General features: G+C 39.8%; 1 protein-coding gene across 1 annotated transcript; it reads right to left on the reverse strand.

The window, feature by feature from the left end:
- Positions 1–1,158: 1,158 nt before the first annotated feature.
- Positions 1,159–19,445, reverse strand: dgkaa (diacylglycerol kinase, alpha a). Its single transcript, XM_006794070.3, has 24 exons — positions 19,081–19,445; positions 12,361–12,464; positions 11,916–11,992; positions 10,597–10,726; positions 10,340–10,414; positions 10,209–10,258; positions 10,045–10,119; positions 9,633–9,749; positions 7,992–8,109; positions 7,731–7,819; positions 7,497–7,616; positions 7,179–7,277; positions 6,852–6,938; positions 6,639–6,712; positions 6,471–6,545; positions 6,275–6,360; positions 6,098–6,187; positions 5,765–5,925; positions 5,609–5,673; positions 5,134–5,224; positions 4,821–5,007; positions 2,417–2,534; positions 2,175–2,235; positions 1,159–2,076 (listed from the first exon to the last, which is right to left on the reverse strand). Exons 2-24 carry the CDS (start codon positions 12,434–12,436, stop codon positions 2,002–2,004), a joined length of 2,196 nt encoding a protein of 731 aa, XP_006794133.2. The 5' UTR covers positions 12,437–12,464; positions 19,081–19,445; the 3' UTR covers positions 1,159–2,001.
- Positions 19,446–20,911: the final 1,466 nt, after the last annotated feature.

A 20,911-nucleotide genomic window follows, 5' to 3' on the forward strand; every position in this document is an offset into this window, starting at 1 on the left:
ATGAGTGCCAATAGCAACAGAGACTTGCTTCCTCCGCGGTGCCTTCAAGTGCACCTCGGATCTTTTCTGTTTCGTATTGAAACAACAGCAAACAGTGTTTGTCAAGACGAAATAAATAAATGTCGTTAGTTTCTTAGCTGAAAGAAAGAAAGTCGAAAGAAAATTAACTAGTAGAGACAAGAAGACGGAGTTTCCGCTTATTTGCTTTTTATATGGTTGCAGACTAAATATTTTTACTATAGGGACAACTGATAGGACAAAACGATACTTCTGATTTTTTAACAGACCGAAAATAGAATATCAGACAACATTATCAGCTGAAATACCTCAGCTTCTCATACTAATTGGTAGCAGTTTGAATGTTGGATTACCCACTTCAGCTTCCTTCTGTCTTTAGAAATCTTAATGACTCTTTGCCAAAAGAGATTAAGCCTGCTGCAAATGAGTGCTGGATCTGAACCCAGGCAGCAGGACCATTTGGATAGATTTCAATCCTCTGATAAGGTGACGCAGGAAGGTTTTAATTTATGTTTATTACCAGTCCATGCATTATGAATCAATCCAATATAATAAGTTGACTGATGATTTTCTGTCCTTTTGTTAAAAGTTAAAAAAAAACGATTCTGCTTATTTTTCTTTAATAACATTGAAAAGCTGCTTTGAGTATTTGCTCATTCATCAATTGGGGTTATTTCAAATGAGGGAGAAGCTGCAAAAAAGCAAATGTGCCTTGCAGAAATAATCATGTGTAAATTTCATTAGAAACCTGGGGTCTTACATAATGTTCTGAGTGGCCGACTGTTTGCATTACAGTTGTGTAAACCTTTGTGACCACCAGCCATTGACAGAGTTTCCACAAGTGTGTCATCATGTTGTTAGTGCTCACACTGCTGTGACAGCAACATTTGTTGCTTTCAAACCAACCTTTAGTTGCAAATTTAGTGTTTTTATTATTTATAAAAATTCAGCAGGGGGAAATATGAACAGATTATTGATCCGTGACACTAAACAGATTAATCTCTAAGATAAAAAAAAAAGTCAAAAGTCTTTCCCAGAGAGAGACTTTGATGAGAGCATGACCCAGGACTAAAAAAAGTTAGCAATGCCCCCTTGTGGTATGTAAAAATTATCGAATTGTAAGAAGTACAAAACAAAAACTGAAGTCTGGGTGATTTATTAAAATCTTTACACAGTCACTTATTACATCAACATCCTCCTGATATACTGGAATGATATGATTTATAAAGCATTTAAATAAAAATAAACATGTTTAAACATATCTTAACCAATAAGTTCGAATTGAACTCATAACAAATTACAAATTAAAATCAACATATCTCAGCTTTATGCCATCACACTCATACACGCTCACTGATGCACACAAACACACACACGGGAACAACAGGCAGTGAATCAACATGCAGCCTCTTTGCTATTCCCAAAAACACTTTCAAGTATCTTCAACATCACTGAAATATAGCTTTGTCTTTACTTCTGTCTTGGTTCCAAATTCACACAAACATATTTCTGACTTTCTTTAAAACAACAACGAAACAGCAATACTACATGGTCTATGCTCAAAGTGCATGCCTGTATGTTCGTCTACCTAAGCCATAATGAAGAGAACAGCTAATAAAGGCACATGGAGCTGAATACTCTACTCTTCGCATGATATTCAGCTTGCTTTAAGTTTCTACAGAGCAGCACTTCCACTTAGCACTCACACAGCAAGTGTTGAGTATTGATAGAAAACACTGAGAAAATTTGGTCAGAGTCATTTTTGCCACAATGCAAACTTATCGTACCATAACATTTGTATTTGTATCATGCCATGCTTAGTTTATGTGTTACAGTAATGCAGAACATTTGAAATAGTTATCCTAAGTTTGACTGTCACAATGCAGTTTTTCTACAACATACACATCCAAACTGATTTTATGTTACAAAGAAAAAGAGTCAGTTGTCTATTTACAGCAAACACTTGCATGTCGTCAGTCTGTTTCATTTGAAAAAGCCAGATGGTTTGGCTGGAGGACCCATCAACATACAGGCTTGATTCTTGTGTGTGATTTGAATCTGTAAATTAAAAAAAATCTAATCAAATCAGGCATTTCAGGCATGTGACTTCATTGCATTAAGCAGCCACTGTGTTTCTGTGCCTGTGCAGTGTTTACCGTGCAGGGAGGCTGCATCCACGGTTCTCCATCTATCTGCATTGGTAATGCTTTCTTTGTCCTACGTGTAGAGAAGGATAAACAGAATGCATCACGAAGGTCATGTGCCATTAAAATGTAAATGTATCTTCTTATGTAAATTAGCTAACAATGATCCTTAACTATGACCCACTGTTGAAGCTCAGAGACCAGCCTTGTCATGTCTGAACATGTCCATGTGTCTTTTTCCCCCCCCCCCTCACCTGATGGTGATCTGAGACGTTTTCGCGAGCCGCACCGCACTCTTGAGTCCAGTGTAAATCTGGCCCATCTCCATCGCTCCTTCAAGGCCGACCACCTCTAATCGCCGATCACTGAGGTCTGACAAGAAAGCAGAGGCTAATCAGTCCAGAGAAGGAAGACAAGATAGGGCCTGAGGCAGATGCCACTTCTCATATTTAATGTGCATCAGAGTGGAGATCGATAACAGCAGCGGTTTGAAGCACACCAATGCATATCAATATTCATACATAATGTATTATCATCATGCACCTGCAAACAACTGCAGTTTACGTGCACTTATTTCTCTGTGCATACAGTGGCAGGATGGTTGGACTCAGGTCTTGGCTGACAGCATAGAGATGAGTAGTTAGGAGGAAACTGATTTGAGAAGCAAACCATAACTAACCACCAGTGCAGAGAACCTCAAGAAAAAGAAAAAAACAACAACATTTTTGCAGAAGCTGGTTTCTGCTTCTTAAGATTTCAGCTGAGATGTCAACAGCTTCCAGCCTGTATGCGTCATCGTTTCTGAGAAGTTGGCTAATGTTAGCATGGTGTCATTCAAGCACTGAAGAGGCACGTGGAAACTTAGCATCCCTTCTGTGAGAAATTGGGCCTACTTCAAATGAATGCTGAAATCTTCTGATAAGATGATGGAGGGACATTACAGTACAATCAAAAGAAGAACTAAGAACATGGAAAATAACACACAAACATTTTTTTTTTGCAGATAAGAATACAGATGCATTGAAATTTTGGCTTGCTATTCTGGTGGCTCGGTATCATAACGTTCAATAACCAGATTACACAAATAGCACCAGGTACTTGTTTGTATGTATGCACTAAAACCATGCATTTAAGTGTTAATATTTTGGCAAGTCAAAAAAAAGTTAAACACTTAAATGGACTATCACTTTCAAAGAGAGAAGAGGGGCTGCTACAAATAAATAAGATAAATAGGGATTATCTTTAACTGTGAATTATGTAGTAAATATGTTTGTAGTAGAATCCAAGAATAAATATATGGAGATGGACAGAAGTACAGTATAGTACAGCATAGATCAGCGGTCCCCAATCCCCGGGCCTCGGACCGGTACCGGTCCGTGAGTCGTTTGGTACCGGGCCGCGAGAGTTGAGGCTCAGGTGTGAAATGTATAGTTTTCAGGGTTTCTATCGGTTTTCAGTGTTATTTTGTTATTGTTTTTATCGTTTACTCGGTTTTCCTTGGTCTTTTCACGTGTGTTATGAATAAATTTTATTTTTTTCGGTACCGGTACTAGTTTTATTTTGTTGTATTTATCTGCGACACCTTAAAGGCCGGTCCATGAAAATATTGTCGGGCATAAACCGGTCCGTGGCGCAAAAAAGGTTGGGGACCGCTGCCTTAAAGGGGTCAAAATCACGTACACGGGGTTATGCTGCCCTCAAGTGGCCGGAAAAATCAGTAACTCCACATTCAAAGTTAGACCAAACATCATCATATGGGTTCCAGTTTCATTGGACTGTTATTATAATTTGTGCAATTTAGAAACAGTGGAAGTTTGGTTGGAATAAATCGATTTTTTTTATTACACCCTCTAGTACTGTTGCTAGAGCACTAACTAGACTAGAGCACTAACCCCCTGTCTTTTGGAGAAAATGTGGAAATTAAAATGCAAATGACTACCGTGTATTTTGGGATTGTGTGGTTATTTAAAACTATCAAAGAGAGATATATGGTGCCCGCAACACATTTTTAATGGTGAAATTCCTCTAGGAAGTTTATATACTCTGGATATATGGATGAAGTATAAGTACTTAATGAACACACTGCTGGTGGCTCGTAAAAAGACTCATAAAGGAGTTGGTGACAGGTTAAACTTTGTGAAAAGTCTAATGTGTCTATGGTGAGTCGATGAGTCAGTGAACCTTACTTCTGTCCAATGACGCTGATGCTGACGTGAGTTTGAGGATAAGCGGAACTTTTCTATCAGTAAATGCTGCTGATAACATTCACATAGTGAATAAACTTCCATACGTTGAAGGAATGTAATCAAACGATTTAACAAAGGGAAAATGTAATCTTTAGAACACTAAAGCAAACATAATGTTAGCTTATATCCGCCTGATGTTGTTTAGTTTTCGATGTTGCTGGTTGTCAGTTGTTGCATGTCTAACTTGCTGACAAGAAATCGTTACAATATCAGAAATAAACAAACATATTATTGCACGTTTCTGTGTATTAGAGCCGTGACTTCAGGTCAGGAGATGAGGCTTGTGGTGAGGATGAATTTAGGTAAACTTTATACTTGCTGCTAATTATAATTTCATTAATTTCATTGTGTTCTCTCAGCACCACTGCTGTTAGATCAGACATCTGAATAATACAGGTCAACTGCAAAATACCTTGGGATGTCACTTTCAGGATTTCTGGATTGACGATCACCTCCGGCTCTTCCTGCGCCGTCAGTCCCTTAGTGTCCACTTTTTTGGTCTCCCCCCACAGGTTGGACCCACCATGCATGCTAGGAATGTTCAGGATAGCAACACCCTCAAGAGACACACCACTGAGATCCAGGGCAGTACCGCAACACTGGAGACGGTACAGCACACCGCAGCGTTAGAGTGAAATATCAGTGCGCTGTCTCTGATTGCTGTTTTGTATCGAGGCTACTTATTTCAAAGTAGCAAACTGCAAACTTGTGTGCTGTGCGCTCACCTCGATTGTTAAGTTTTCGCTCAGTTTTTTGCAGGAAGCAGAGATGGTTTCTGAAGTGGCAAATTCAAAATACCACAGCTTGTTCTTCATTCTGCCGTTAGAAAAAGCGTCTCCTTTAGGTTTACGTGATACTTCACTTTCACAGAACATTTTCTCCTTTTAGTGCACGCAGCGCTTTAGAAAGAGTAGGAGTCAAGCAGCAACACTTGCTGCCACAGACATCTGCTGTCACCTCGAGCATTCGTGCCTTTTACTGCTTTAAAAAAAGCAGTAATTGCAAAGGCAAACAGGAAATACAGAAGTCATGTTGCGAAGAGAAAATTTGCTGTCTTTTAGCTCTATTGTGTTTTTAAACTGTGCATCTGTTAAGCTATGAAACACTGTCGTATTGCTATAAGCAGGAATGCATTCGCTTTGTTTACTGTTCCTGACGATGTGCCCTAGAGACACATAATACTCAAACAAATATGCAAACCTGCTGTTGAATTTCTGAGGATGTTTTTCCCTCATTGTGTGAAACCGGTGGGCAATGGAGGCATCCTGCAAACACAAAACAATATAGCAATTATACGACCTACAAAACCGAAAATAAAACACTTCCTCTTGTATTACATATTTATGAGAAACTCACAACTCCAATAGAGAAGTAGTTGTTGATTATTTCATATGGCACTGGGTCACCCTCCTCTTGATTCTCATCAGTGATAACCTGCACGCTCCAGCGATCCATCAGCACCTGGGAGCTCCCCTCAATGTCTTTAAGAATACGGTTCAGATCTTCACCATCATACCCTTAAAGATGAAGACAAGAAAACTGTAATTTGGAGAACTTGCTGAAGCCCATTTAATTAGTGCAAACACTGTCTCTAAGCACACATAGACAGTGGCGCCATAGCGTGAAAATAGTGACCTGCAAGTATTATCTTATTTACATAAGGGAACACTTCATCTCTTCATTTCTCACCTCCTCCCCAGCGAAGGCATCGAGCAAGGTCATTTCCTGTGCCAAGAGGAAGTACAGCAACAGGTGGCCGCACCAGCAGATTGCCTTTGTCTGAATGCAAAAAAAGGGAAGGAAATACAAAGCGTGTAACAATCAATTTCACATGTGATGTTGTGAAGTTTATGCCAACAATCTCACCTATTGCATCGAGAATCCACCCAACTGTGCCGTCTCCACCGCACACCAAGATCCTGTACTCCTTAAGATTTCTGAAGAAACTCAAACTGAAAGAAATTTGTAACAGGAAGTTATGGAGGTTTAAGTAAGTACTCAGGATACTGTGGTAAGAAATAATCTAATATTAAAATCAAAACTCTTGTATCACTTTACTTACCCTGGTCCAGGGCCACCATTTGAAAGGTTGTATACTTGTCGTGGATTCAGTAAAAACTGAAATTTGCGAAGCACTCTGAAATAAAGAAAACATAAAGAAAACCAAGTTGCACAATGTTCATGGATTTGAAATCTCTTTTTCCGGTAAAATATTCTTTTCCGAGCTCACCTTTCTCCCTGCTTACCACCACTTTTAGGGTTGACGAACACTAGAAGAGGATGGGCGTTCAGCACAGGGCAGATCTGATGATTAATAAACAAATGTTACAGGTATTATACTAAAGGAATATAAAAAGCAAACCCCACACTAATAGCATGGTGTACATTTTCGAGCTCTTGTTATTCAGCTTTAATGAAAAGCTTTTGCTTGCATGAATAATACCTGAAGCACTTGTCCGTCAGGAGTGGTATTGAGCTCGCTGTCATCTCCTGACCCAGAGCAGCCATTTTTTACATTATTTGGTCTCTCCTTTAGGGAGAACAATAAAGACAGAGAGTAAATAAATCGTTAAAAATATCATAGTGTTTCTTGGATAAAAAATATCTACACTGTGTACCTAACAAAATGCCACACAGGTGAGAATGATTTACCAATGAAAAAAACAGCCTCTGGCTCATGTTATGTTTTGCGTTGGTGTGAGAGAGGCACTGTTTACGTACTCTCTGAGCTGTGCATTTGCTTGAGATGTGCCTGAGGATAGTTGTGTACCTTTATAACAGGATATATGGCCCATGGAGGAAGAATATGGTCTCTGAGCAGCCCACACGTACACTGTGTTGACTCTTGGTCCACACATTGATCGTGACACTGTAGAGTACAAATAAAATTACTCAGAAATACAGTGCAGATTTAGAGCATACAATAAAAAAAACTGTATAGAAAGGGGGGGGGGGGCTTCCTGGATTCAATAGATACAAATGCGCACAACAATTCCAGAATGCAACTAAATCAAATCTCCTCCTTGATTAGAAAATAATTTACTCAAATTTATTCCTCAATGAGTCATGCACTGATATGTTTGCTCACCATCGTGTGGCACCACACACAGTGTTTGCCTGTTAGGCCTTGCAAGCTCTTGATCTTCTTCTGGCATTTGTCACACTTCCTAGAGTCACAGTTCCCACTCACCCAGTCGTGTGTTGAAACCTGAAAAGTGAGATGGATTTTAAATTGTCCATGTAAGAGCACTCAGACATAGCATGAAATCAAATTTAGACCGTGCATGTGACCGTAAAGGTTGTCATGGAGACATCAGCATACCCCTATTTCTTTCTTTGACTTCACGTATGTCCTGGCGCAAGGGGCCGGGTTCTTGTTTGCACAGCGACCGTGGACTGTGAATTTGCAGGCTGCGCAAAACGACACACAAACCAGCTGTCACATAATTTGTAAATACATATAAATTACTGTGGTAAATGTCAAAGAGGCAGATGAGCATTGATTAATCCCAAAAAATATATATATGCAATTTTCAAATTAGACACTTCCTTGCGCCCTCTTCTGGTTAGTTCTTGTACTCACAGGTGCAACACAGTCCCTGCTTCCTCAAACCCAGCAGCATGCTGTGACACACGTTGCAGTAAACGGGCTTGTTAAAATTTTTCATCCTCCACAGGTGTTGCCCGTCTTTCTGGGTCATCTGTTTGTTGAAACAACAGTCAGTGAAGAAGTCAGTGCAAGAAAGGGAAGAATAAAACAGTTTATGATCTTTTATTTTGTGAATATGATTTTTGAGCAGAAAAATATATGTTTGCAAGAACAGAAGCTGTTCTCTCTTCCAATTCTTAGATATTAGTTCCACAACAAGGCATGATTTTCATCTTTTGCACCCATTCATTATTAAACTTAATGAGATGGCTCATTATGTAGTATGGCGGTGACTCTACATGGACATTCAAATCAAAACTATCTATAATCTTGCTTAACAAAAGATTATAAAATTGTTTCAATCTGTTTACTGAGTGGTCGGCGTTCTTATCCAGATTAGATACTGAAACATTTTTTTTTAATGACAGGATGTATCACCCTTTCACTTGCTGCAAGAGGATCAGTAGACAGAATTGCGAATCAGCACACAGGAACTGTGAGGAGGCTGAATTCATGCACCCTAGGCTTCAAATGTCCACTGGTGGCTAGAAATAGCTGGAGGGGAAGTCCCTGGCATTGTTGCAGAGGCCAAACCCGGCGACACAATCTAGTTTGTGGGTTTAGGTCGCTGCAGCTAACTGTCAAACAGACTGTGCGTAGCTCTATATTGTTGCCAACACATTAAACACCAATAACACAAAGCGGATCTCATAAAACCCCTTTAAAGTATAGGGCCGATAATAAATGGATTCATTTTAAAGAGATGAAATGAAAAACTGAATTGTCAATGGAGAGTTCTGTCTAACTCTTGTGAATACTAGCCTCAGATTAACACAACTGGTCAATGCAAGCATGTGTAACTCCTGCCAAGTTAAGTATTTATAATAAAATAAAATATACCAGACTTATATACAAATTGTGCAGATGGTGGTGGGAAACTGTTACTCTGTTTGGGATTAAAACATTTTAGGAAAAGGTCAGAGTGACACGTGAGAAAAGTCTCGCAAGAGAAATTCCATCAGACCCAAAGATGTTTCTGCTTTGCTTGTAGTCACAAAAATAAAATTACAAAAATAACAAACAAATATGCTTGAGCTCTTTGGGTTTAAGTTTTTAAGTGCCGAGTCTAGCTCTGAGTGGAGGAGGTGCAAGCATATGAAAATATTTCTTTAATTACATGGATTAGCACATACCAACAAAGGGAAACCCTTATTGTCATTTGTTTTCTTTTAATCTTAAAGTGCTTTCCTTTAACTATTTCCTTAGTTGTATATACACGGCCTTAGCGCTAAGCACTGCTATATCATTCAAGCATTCATATTGTGCAGAATAAACGGAAAACACAAAGGCATTCTGATGGTGCAGAGCATGGAAGGAATGAGATTACCACACCCTGTAACAGTGAGTTGGCAAAAAGGGCTTTAGGGAAAAGGAGGAGGAGGCGAAGGACAGAGGCGAGGCATGCGAGGCCAGGAATTTACAAGAGTAGTTACCACTTTGTGAGATATCTGCTATAAAAAAGAAATATATTTGAGCTTGGACTTTGGAGCCAACACACGCTCCTTTTAAAAGCACCTTTAGACCCAGCAAGACCAGCAAGGGAACGTTGTTCATGCCTCCTTGTACCCACTCATCCAGAGAAACTGTGCCGCTGCTGTCAGCATCAATTGCTGTCATCATGTCCTTCAGAACCTGATGAAATCACATTCAGTTGTTATTATCCAATCAGCACACACGTTTCTATTACTTAAAAGGCCATGTGGTTTCTGAAACTAGTCGAGTTGGAATCTGTAAATTGTATATGCAGGGAAGCTTATCACTTTATGAACCTCTGGCAAATGAGTAACAAGAAGTGCCATATAGTGTGTACCTGACACTGTTATGGATGTCTTGCGCAAATAAATCTGTCTTCGCATACATTTACTATACGTTACCTAAGTGCAGTGCATGCAGAACATTTACATTACATTTATATTCTGGGACTTACCGGCTTGAGCTCTGACACATCCCAGTCGAGATATTCTGCAGCGTGCATCATCTGTGCAATAATCCGATCCACTTCCTGTTCAAAATGTAGCAGGCTTGTTTTAGTGTTGCGGCTGTTTTGAAGATGTTTTAAATATACTTTAAAAGATTTTCTCAACAACTTACAGAGCTGTCCAAAACTCCATTCCCATCTCTGTCATAAAGCCTGAAAGCAACTAAAGAAAGAATGGAAATGAAAGTGGAGCTGCTAGATGAGTCATTACTATTTTGGGCACAAAAGAAAAACAAAAACTCACACTCCAGTTTGTCCCTGGGCTGGCCATCTTCGAGTAGAGAGAAGTAACATGAGACATCTTTAAGGAAGACTTCCTCTACAGGAGAGATTGAGGAGAGAGAGGAGGCTGTGAATTCTCTAGTTACCATATGTATACAAACAGTACGATGCAGGGATGTGGTGATAACTGCACGCATGCCAAATCGGCCATGAGGCGAAAAGGGTCGGCTGAAAAGGCGGTAAGCTGTTTGTATGCACGGTGCGTATGTATAATCTCACTGGTACTGTCTTCTTGGCCGGGTTCAGAGTTTTGAAAGGAGCGGAAGAGTCTCTGGCAGAGATCCACAGGGAAGTCCTCCACTTCTAAATATGTCTTGAGAAACAGACGAAAGCCTTCTTCATTGATGCACTGGGAAAAAAAACATGAATGGGAGAAGCATGTTCTGTTTACAGCGGTCTAGTGAAGTGCGAAATGAATGGGTTGAAGCTTATTTGTATATAATATGCTTGTTACTTCTGAAAAGAAAAAAAGATAATACTACGAACAACTGTGTGAAAAACTTATATTTTACAAGTGTCGCTTTATTAGCTGTTCTAAGCTCAAATAGGGATTGGCAAGATCTCAAAAGCCTAAAATAGATTTAATCAATAATTTAAAAATGTACCAAAACAAAGTGTCTACAGGGTGTCATGTGACAATGACATAAAACCAAAAAAAATAAGCTCCTGCTTGAAGATTTCAGTCCATCTGTCTGGCATGGCATCTGTGTTTCTCACATGATATTATGCTGCAGGGCAAACAAGCTGTAGTCCCCTGATAATGGTGAACTACAAACCCATTTCTTGTTGCTAATGCATTTCCCTACTTTTTACCCTGCAGAGCTGCCCGAGTAATAAACAACATGAATGCAAGGCAGCCGGATCACACAAAGAAAAAAACAAAACAAGGGAGAGAGACTAACGCAGCTGCACCACCAAAACACAACAACATTTCCAACAAATTATTTAAATGTAGTCTTGTAGCCATATTTGTATTTTGACAGCAATTAACTTGTAACTTTATGGACGCAACTGTGTTCTCTCCCATTATGAAAAACAACATTTCATTCTTCTAATTATCTCAAAGTGGCAAATAAACTTTCACTGCTGTAATAAATACTTGAGAAATTATTGTATTTGCTGTCTTCACAAATTAGTAGTCAGCATCAGCCATTTATTTGAGCAGTCTTTTTTTGCTGTTCAATCACATCTGAGCTTACACTGCATGAGGGAAGCCAGCACACTGTTAAACAAGGCCTTGCTGCGTGGGCAAATCTAAGGAGGTAATTTACATTTGCAGTCTCACTTGAATACGCTGACGATATTTCTCATGGACAGCTTAGTCAGCCTGATCGATACTGCAGGTTGAAATCTAATTCATCAGCGAAGGATAATTAATAACTGCCCAATACACGTAAATCTCATTCTCATTTTACAGCGAACAGCTACTCTCAGACCTATTATTCTGTTGAGCTATGAAGCTTTTAGATGGCATCTCTGTGAATTCGTTTTGGAGGGATGGATTTGACTGTGAACAGCAGGACACACTGTCCCCTCACCTCTCCATGCCTGTGCCGGGCCAGACTGCCATCTGCATAGAATTCCCTCAGCACATCTTTCACCTTCAAGTTGTTGTCTGGAAGCAAAGACACGCAGGTCACACAGGGATACGCACGCATACTTCGTCCATTTGACGTTTTTATTCCACACTTCTAAATGTCATCTGTGTATATGATTACACCATAAATATAGATTTATCTGGAGTACAACAATGCATATATATATATATATATATATATATATATATATATATATATATATATATATATATATATATATGCATGCTCAATTTGCAGAAAAAGAGAATGTGGTAGACTGCTACCTCCTCTAGATATGAGAAACCATGAGCGAGTGTAAATGAGTGTGTGTGGGTGGAAGTGGAAGTGGAGGGGGGGGTGTTAAGCGCTGAGAAAGCTGCCTGCCTGCCCGCCTGTCTGTACTCACATTCAATGTACTGTTGTAGCTGGATAAAGTCGACAGGGTTCAGTTCCTTCACCTCTGGGTTTGTGGGGGAGGACATGGTGCCTGCTTCTGCACAAACTGCCTGCCTGTGAACAAGCAGGCAGCGAGAGAAACAGTGAGATGTAGACGGAGAGAAAAGAGAAGGTGGGTGCACGCTAGCCTGCCTCTTTGTAAAACATAAAAGCGTGGCTGCAAGCAAAAGATAGCATCTCACATCTCGCTTTGTAAAAATCCATGATTATAGACAGGGAGAATCGCTCTTAACATCCAAACTTTCTTTGAAGCTGAAGCAAGAGTACACAGAACTGTGCACACATTAAAATGTCTTTAATCAGAAAACAACTACAACAGGGCGTTTTTAAATCAGAACGCAATATTGTCACTGTGCTCCAGGTGCATACGCCCACAGTTTTTCCTCAACATGATAACATTTTTCCTCGTATGATGCACTGAAATGCAACTTCACTGCCAAACACAGCAAACTTTAAGCACTTGTGCTTTTACGCTGTTTGTTTTAGATCTCACACCATCAGAGTATGCGACTAGCCAATGGAAACTGGGCCGAAAGGCTTTCAAAAATAATTTGAGGCTAAATTTTCCCATGATGCCTTGTGTCTAGGGATTTTTTGCACCCAAAGTCTTTTTCCATGTACTCACTGGCCCACATTAGTTTTGCAAAGTACCAGCTACAGGGAGTATTTTGGTTTCATTTAGGACAAGAAGATGCACCGGTGTGTTAAAATGCACAGATAAACAATAAAACCTTGTGGAGAGGTTGCAAAAACCAAACTGGCTCATCAAGGGGCCTCCCCGTTAAACAAAAGGAAGAGACTTAAATGTCACAGAAGGCTGAAAGAGAGCGTGAAATTTGAATCTGACACAGAAAAAGAGCTTGTAAGTTAATAAAAACTGGCCCGGCAAGTCGTTCAGAAGCAAGGAAGCGTGAAGTGCGGATGAAGATTTGGTATGTTTCTTTTAACGACTCCACATGATGGGGGATGAATTCTATAATGACAGGAAAGCATACAGCTCATCACTAATTAAAGAAAGAGGAGAAACTGGTTAATGGAAGGGAGCAAAGTGGCATCCTGAGGGGATAAAAATGGTTCCTAAGGAAATGCATGGATAAGATCAATAGCAAATTTCTAGCATACCTAACATACTCGTGATCAGTGTTCTACAATTAGGTGAGCCAGGAAATCTCTCCATCACGTCTGGCACCAAGAAATAGCACACGTGCTTTTCTGATTTACTATCCATTTCTTTAATGTTGAGGCAAAAAAACGTGCCATTTTTCTCGCATCTAGAAATGAAATATTGAATTAATAATCAAACAGAACCCTTGCTGTATTAAATAAATGAGAGGATATGTAGGTACAGTGTTAAATATTGCTGTAAAACTGACAAGACTCAGGCAGTTCAAAGATTTTATGGCTCCTCTGAACTTGTCACGAATTCTTTCTTTTACACATTTTCTCATCTATTATTATCCTGTCATCCTTTTGCTACATTTACTTGGCTTTTCTCAAAAGGATTACACCAGCGCTGGTTTAACCCGTGAATACTTCACGACAGAATGTTTTGTATTTGTCATTCTGTGCTATAAATCACAGCGAGCTACATTAGGTTTTGTCTGAATTATATTACCATAATGTGGCAATGCAGCGAAGACTTTTTATAAATCGATCCGTTCTTCTTCCACATTCTTGTGCAACGGTAATGGGTACTTGAAACCATTAAGTACCGTTTATATAACACTCTCCAAGAGTACAAGTACACTATGCGAAAGTTTGAATCGTCTCCTAATTGATTTTATTACTGTTTAGAAATGGAAACTGGAATGCAAAATAAGACTTTGAAGGCAAACAACAACAAAATAGATTCAGGTTTGAAAAACTGAGAACACTAATCTGATGATGAACAAACTTTAAATCACCCATGGTGATTTCATGCTTAAAAATGTGATCATTAATAAAAATTATTACAAGAAAAATCATTTTTGTTTGTTTCTTATTAAAGACGAGTTTCATGCACACGCTGCAAATCCAGTCTCATGAATAACAGAATAAAAAAACTTCATGGTGATGTTCCGTCCGGGCTGACGAACTGTAAATGTGCCGTTCACGCAGCTGTCTGCAGGTGTTATCACACATCTATGTGCAGTCTGTTTAGGCATTAGTGAAGGCTGCCTGCACCAAACAGGAAAATCAGAGTACTTAAAGAACATCCTGAGAAAATGAAATGAAATAATCTGAAATAACACCCACTCCCTTTGAATCCATTTGCTCCCTCTTTGGGCTCTGAAAGGTTCAGGCTGTCCTCACTTAATTCCCTCAAAAGGTCAGAGCCGTTGCCTAGCACTTTGTTTATGCAGCCGATCAGGTGGGCCAGGTTTTTATTGACAGCAAAGTGACACATGAAGGAATCATGAGAAGCCATCTGCTACTGATCACCAGATTACAGCCTGAACTTCTTTATCCTATAAATGTTCTCCTGTCTCCATCTCTTTAAAAACTGCCCCATAAATAAACTAAAAACAAGCTTACGAGTGAGTTTTTATTTGCAGATAAAAAGACACCTCATTTTCGATACGTTCTAGGTGTTTTTTGTTCATGATGTCACGAACAGCGTCGTGCCTATTTTCTCTCCTTCCCAGAGCATCATGATCATCATCATCACTATCATCATCATTATTGTCTGGTTCCACTAGATCTTGAGCCTATCTGAGTAATCTGATTCCACACTTCCTGATTAGATAATGATTTGCATGCACGATGCAGAGTGGGAAATCGGGACCAGTCAGGACAGGAAGAAGCATTCTATGTTCTCAGAGGACGGATGAAGAGTGTAATGCACACCGAGCCAGTTGTTTACACTCAAAAGCACAGGATGGATTTCTTTGAAAAATTATGGCCCTGACTAAATGAGCTTACTAAAGTGGGCATACATATTTCAGGAGGTTTCACGAATGCCTGAAGCTCGGTAAGACCAAATACAGACCATGTGACTAAGTCAAGTCAATAAGGTCCCACTGATAACATTAAATGGCAGATACCTTATGAAGGAACTGTTTGTGTTCCTTTATATAAAGTTTATGTGGTAGAGTCTTGGCTATGTAAATTCATATTTGGCCTAAAAAGAGCACAAATCTTCTACGTGATTTACTTTGATTTGCTCGACAGACAGACAGTTTGACGTATAACTGTTTAAACAAAATGTTGCTCCATATAATCAGTACAGAATAAATGATGCAACATATTCTGAGCAGCCGTGCACAGAAGCTACTGGCGCAGTAGGGGTTCTTCAAATAGCACTGAAGAACAATTTAAATGTTAAAGTGGTTAGCAGCGACTCGTGACAGCAACATCGACTTCCCAAATAAACTTCTGAAAAAAACCACCTGTCTCGGTCCTGACAGCGGCTTTAACTTCTGACCACTTGCTCAAAAGAAAAAACACCAAAGCAACTGCTTTCACCACATGGAAAAAAAAACCCCCAACAACAACAAAAAACTACAAAAATAAAACTGGAGGATTAAAGCGACAGTTCCGTTTGCATTTTCCTTAACATATGGCAAGGGTTTAATTATGAGCTCTTAAAGTTTTTATGTAAAACTGTCAACGACCCTAAAACCACCATGTTTACAACAGGCACTTGAAGGTATACTTGGGGATGACCTTTTTCCACGCAGGCTAATGTTTGTGCAAGCTGTCATAACGCCTACGCCTTGTGTCAAGGAAATCTGCTGTTTTGCAACACTTGCAGGGTGTAAGTCACTGACTCCGTCATTCTGCGGTTGGAAAACACTGCGTAGGTTCTTTGAAGAGAGAGAAGTCAACATACAATGTTGGCCATTTGTTTTTCTCTCGAATCTACAAAGAGTCTGCTCATTGAACCGTGTGCCGAATGCATCGGGTTAACACGAGTGGAAGGGCGGACATGTTTGGTTGCTATGGAAAGTGTTTCCCTACATCAGCTGCTCTCTGTCAAAGTGCTGCCATGGGTGACTAACAGGTAGGAGGATCCAGAGGCAGAAAGGGGGGGTATCCATTAGAGGGAAGGGGAGCCCAGTCATAACTGTGAGTCTTCCCCCTTCATCGGTGCCTCCTCCCACACCACAGGTCTTGGTTGGCCTTCAAAACTAGAGGACACGCTCCAAATTGCGTTCTACGTGCAGATGCTACTGTGACTCATTGCATGAAGAGGGAAACACTCCCCTAACTATAAATGGACTGTTTGCTTAAGGGGTCAGTTTGCAGGTTAAGCCTGAAGATACAAACCACTAACTGGTGGTGGTAGAAGAATGGTACTTCTGCACATTTATGTAGTGCTTCTACTTCTGTTTTTTTGTTTTTTGGGTTGGGTTTTTTTGTTTTTTTTTTTTTGGGGGGGGGGGGGGGGGTCATCTTCAGTAAAACTTCATTATAACTTTCATTGATCAGGATAGACAGACAGACAGATAGACAGATAGATAGATAGATAGATAGAGCACACAAAGCTGGGCCGAAACGATTCCACAGACAGAATTGAGCATGCTCTGTTAAACAGGGCTTTCCCTTGTCTACCACTGTTTGGTGATATTTGAAGAATGCAAACTGCAGGCTCCAGTTAGGAGGAATACTGGATAATGTGAACATAATAAACATGGCTTGTAAATCAAGACAAAGAAAGACTGGGAAAAACAACAACAAAAGCTATTCACTACAGCATGAATCACACATTTCTTGGAAATGTAGGCAGGGCTTTACATGCTCACAAGCTTCAAAGAGAAAGCAGCCCATCACTCTGAGTTCAGACTTGAATGTGACTTATATAATAGCTGTGTGTGTGTGTGTGTGTTTGTGTGTGTGGAGGCAGCCCCGTAGAACACCATACTGCCTTCAGAAAAAAAAATCCTCAAACCTGCCCAGACTAGTAAGAGTGCATGCTGTCATATAAGGGCCACATTGCTTTTATGGTGTGACTGTTTGCACTTATCAGGGAGTCTCGTCTGGTTCACCCACAGATCTCTCCACAACTAAAAATGAAACAAATGTCACATTTCTTTTAAAATGATCTCAAGTGCTGTTCAGCAGTATTTTCCACTATCATACCAGTAATTTAGTCTTTTCCATCCGAAAGAGTTATAATATACAGATTCGGGATTTCCTGCATTGAACATTTTTAAATGGTTCAGTCAGAGCCAGAAAAAACGGTTTTGTTGATTGAGGCTTTATTAATTCTTGCATAATACATATTTTTATTTCAAAATGGTCAGAACTAACGTGGAAATAACTGGACTTCTGTCAAATAAGATACCTAATCTTTGCTTTTAACTTATGTGATCTGATCATGCTTACTTGTGTAGTTACCTCCAACTAAAGACCAATTATGAACTGGGAAAAAACCTGTACTTTGAGGAATTTTCTTCACTGGAAAGGATCAGCGTTACAAGTCGCAGCATGCTACCATAGTGTGTTACTGAAAATTACTGATGTACACACACACACACACACACACACACACACACACACACACACACACACACACTTCATGCCATATTCACAGGTAGTAGCTCATTAATTTTAGGCTGGTTTGCTAATATAATAAAGGAAGGGAAGCTCATCCTTTCTCATATCCTGCAAAACTATAGCTGGAACATTAAAAATGTGCAAGTTAAACCGAAAGTCACAAAATGGGCTAAATTCTACTTAATTTACATCCTCTAGCCTGTGATGCAAATGTGAACAATGGCACAATTGACCTGACTACACTATTGATTGTCTGTTCCTAAAAACCCTCTTGCAGCCACAAACAAATGAGCACCTCGGAGCCTCTTCAGCGTTAAAAATAACCTGCTCACAAGATGACAAAGGAAAAACTGCTCCATAAATGAAATCACTTGGATGTAAAGCACTTGCAAAACTGGAGAGTTTTGGACAAAAAGAGTGGTGATGGGGGACACACAAACCTGATATCTAGACTGTCCTGTATGCTTTCTTTTTCCACTTAACACGGGGACTCGTGTTTTGCAGACAAATGCCAGTGAAAGGAGAGGTTTGAGAAAACAATGCAATAGTGCTATTCACCAACGTGCCCCATCACCTACTTCACACCAGGAAGGATTTTGCCTTCCCAGTAGTGACGAAAACTCATACAAAAGCCCTTATGGGGTGTACTTATTGTTTTTTCCCACTGGTATAGCACCATACCCTGCAACACCTGTAATCTTAGATGGGGGTTATTCAGATAAGATCCTATCAGGCAGTGTAATCACCCAATAACCTGTTTGTCGAGTATGCTGCTGACATGCTTTGACAAACACAAAACAGTAAGTGTTTTACATGAAGTATCTTCAGGTGTTCAGCAGCCTACATGCTTACCATTTCCTACTCTGACACATGAAATAGGCTGACAAAGGTACCAAACTTATTGGCAAAGGGAACTGAAATTATGCATGTTTGTGGGGATTTTTAAAAGGCTGATCTGCTGAGTGAATTACTCTGTTATTAGCAGCAAAAAAGCACTAAGCTGAAATTCATCGATATCCTCATGAATCTGCTCGGATCTTTTAATTCAATTCTTAATAGCAGCGCAAAACCAAGACGAAATTTTACCCTCTCTTATTTGACTGGGGCTCATCTGCAGCCGAAAGACGTATAGAGGTTTGCTAAAACTTCGATCAATGCGAACGGTGCAAGGTTTTGTTTTTTTGTCATTTACCTTTCCGCCGCCACTGTGTTGGTTGCCTTTACACAGTCCGTCTCGACGCTGTGCAGAAGAAAAAATCCAAACCAAAATCCTGCTCTCAGACGCGAAGCAAAGTGGTCGTTAACTTTAAACGGAGGCGGCGAGGTCTGCCGAGTGGAAGCGGTGAACTACTGCGCAGAGCAGCGACTGAGGATCCCTCCGGCGAAGCACCGCCTCAGCTGATCTGCGCCCTCCTTTGCTAGCCAATACACACCCGTTATTCCGGTCCCGTGCGTCCATCTGCGAAGTTAGAAAGTAATGCTTCGTTTAAATTATGCAGCTGTAAAAGCGCAGTTATCACTCTGCATCCTTCAGGAAGTATACGCTAAAAGCACCGTAATGCTTTCAACAGTCTTATCATTTGCAGCGCTGTTGTTGTTTTTGGTGTTGCTGTCCATCATGAGCCTTTTTAAAGTGATGAAGCTGACGTCACATGTTAAGGCGCAGAACAAAAAATGCCACCGTGGTTACAATAAAATAATATCAGCATATAACCCCTTCAAATTGCTTGTAACAACATTAACAAAAATAAATAAATAAATAAATACTAAACTTATGGCTACTTAGGCTACAGACGTCGAGCCACCTTGGTGTTGATAGAATTTGTTTATAGCTTAGTGACCAATAACGATAAATATTAATTGTATTTACGTGGTTATAAGCCTTATAGAGGCTACGCTGTTATCTGAGGTATGCTTTTAATCAAATAGTGAGTAAACAGTGAAATACTGTAAATACTGCGGCTATGAACTCATATCTTTAACAAACAGTGCGTATTGATATCAAACGTGAACAAAATCCGGGACTATACTATTGCTGACGAGTTTTACGTTAACTTCACCCAATTAGAAACGAGTATTTTGTGATTAAATAATAAAAGTTTGGTTTGGTTTTTTTTTTGTTTTTTTGTTCCTTTATACTTCATTACATTTGTACACCACTAACAACGGATACGTTACAGATAAAATGAAAAATTTAACTTACCAGGAAAGATGTCTGTTATGGGTGAACGCCGTACAGCTTCTGGTGTTATCGCACAGTATGTGAATGAGTTGCTCACGCAGTAGCCCGTTAATATAACAGTGAAATTCAAACAGTTGCACTGCCAGTTTATTTCCTAACAAAGACATATACAGCTACAGTATAATGCAGCCACACTTTAAATTTTCTTAAATGAGGTGAATGCTTCCTCTGCGTCTCCATTAAACCAAGTTCTGTTTATTTAAATTATGCTTCTTGTGGAAAGGCTTAAGTACTTTATTATACATTCACACATATTCTGAGGTGTATTGTAATATTCTGGCCAGTGCGGTACTGCAGCATACCAGTCCTCAACCAACCACATGACATAATTATATGTGTGGACTTTAACAAGAACCACAATATTTGGTAAAGCACACGATTTCACATTCCACTGAGCACAATGGTGAGGGCTGCACAATGAGGACGAGGCTGGCAGGAGAGGATAACAGACATGGAAAACATGTGGGTGTCTGGGTTAGAAAAGAAGGGTGAGTCAGGTCAGAGTTAAACTTTTCCCCGTCTTTAGTTTTGTGGTTAAACTTTCCTCTTTTTTCGTAAACTGGGTCAGCACCACCTCACACTCCATATCGTGACTTCTTACAGGCTGCATCAGTTTTCTCTGGAATTAAATCTTTATATAAAGCAGTCAGCTGAAGTGAATTATGAAGTGTACTTCCCAGCAGATCTCTGATGACATGGTGTGGTAAAATAAGGAACTGCATTTTTTCCTAATTAGGAAGCCAAATAACAACTCAGGCTTTTCCAATGACAAAAATCCACC

Source organism: Neolamprologus brichardi, chromosome 20 (genome assembly GCF_056152115.1).
Source record: "Neolamprologus brichardi isolate AB-2024 chromosome 20, ASM5615211v1, whole genome shotgun sequence".
In the NCBI taxonomy this organism is placed as follows: Eukaryota; Metazoa; Chordata; class Actinopteri; order Cichliformes; family Cichlidae; genus Neolamprologus; species Neolamprologus brichardi.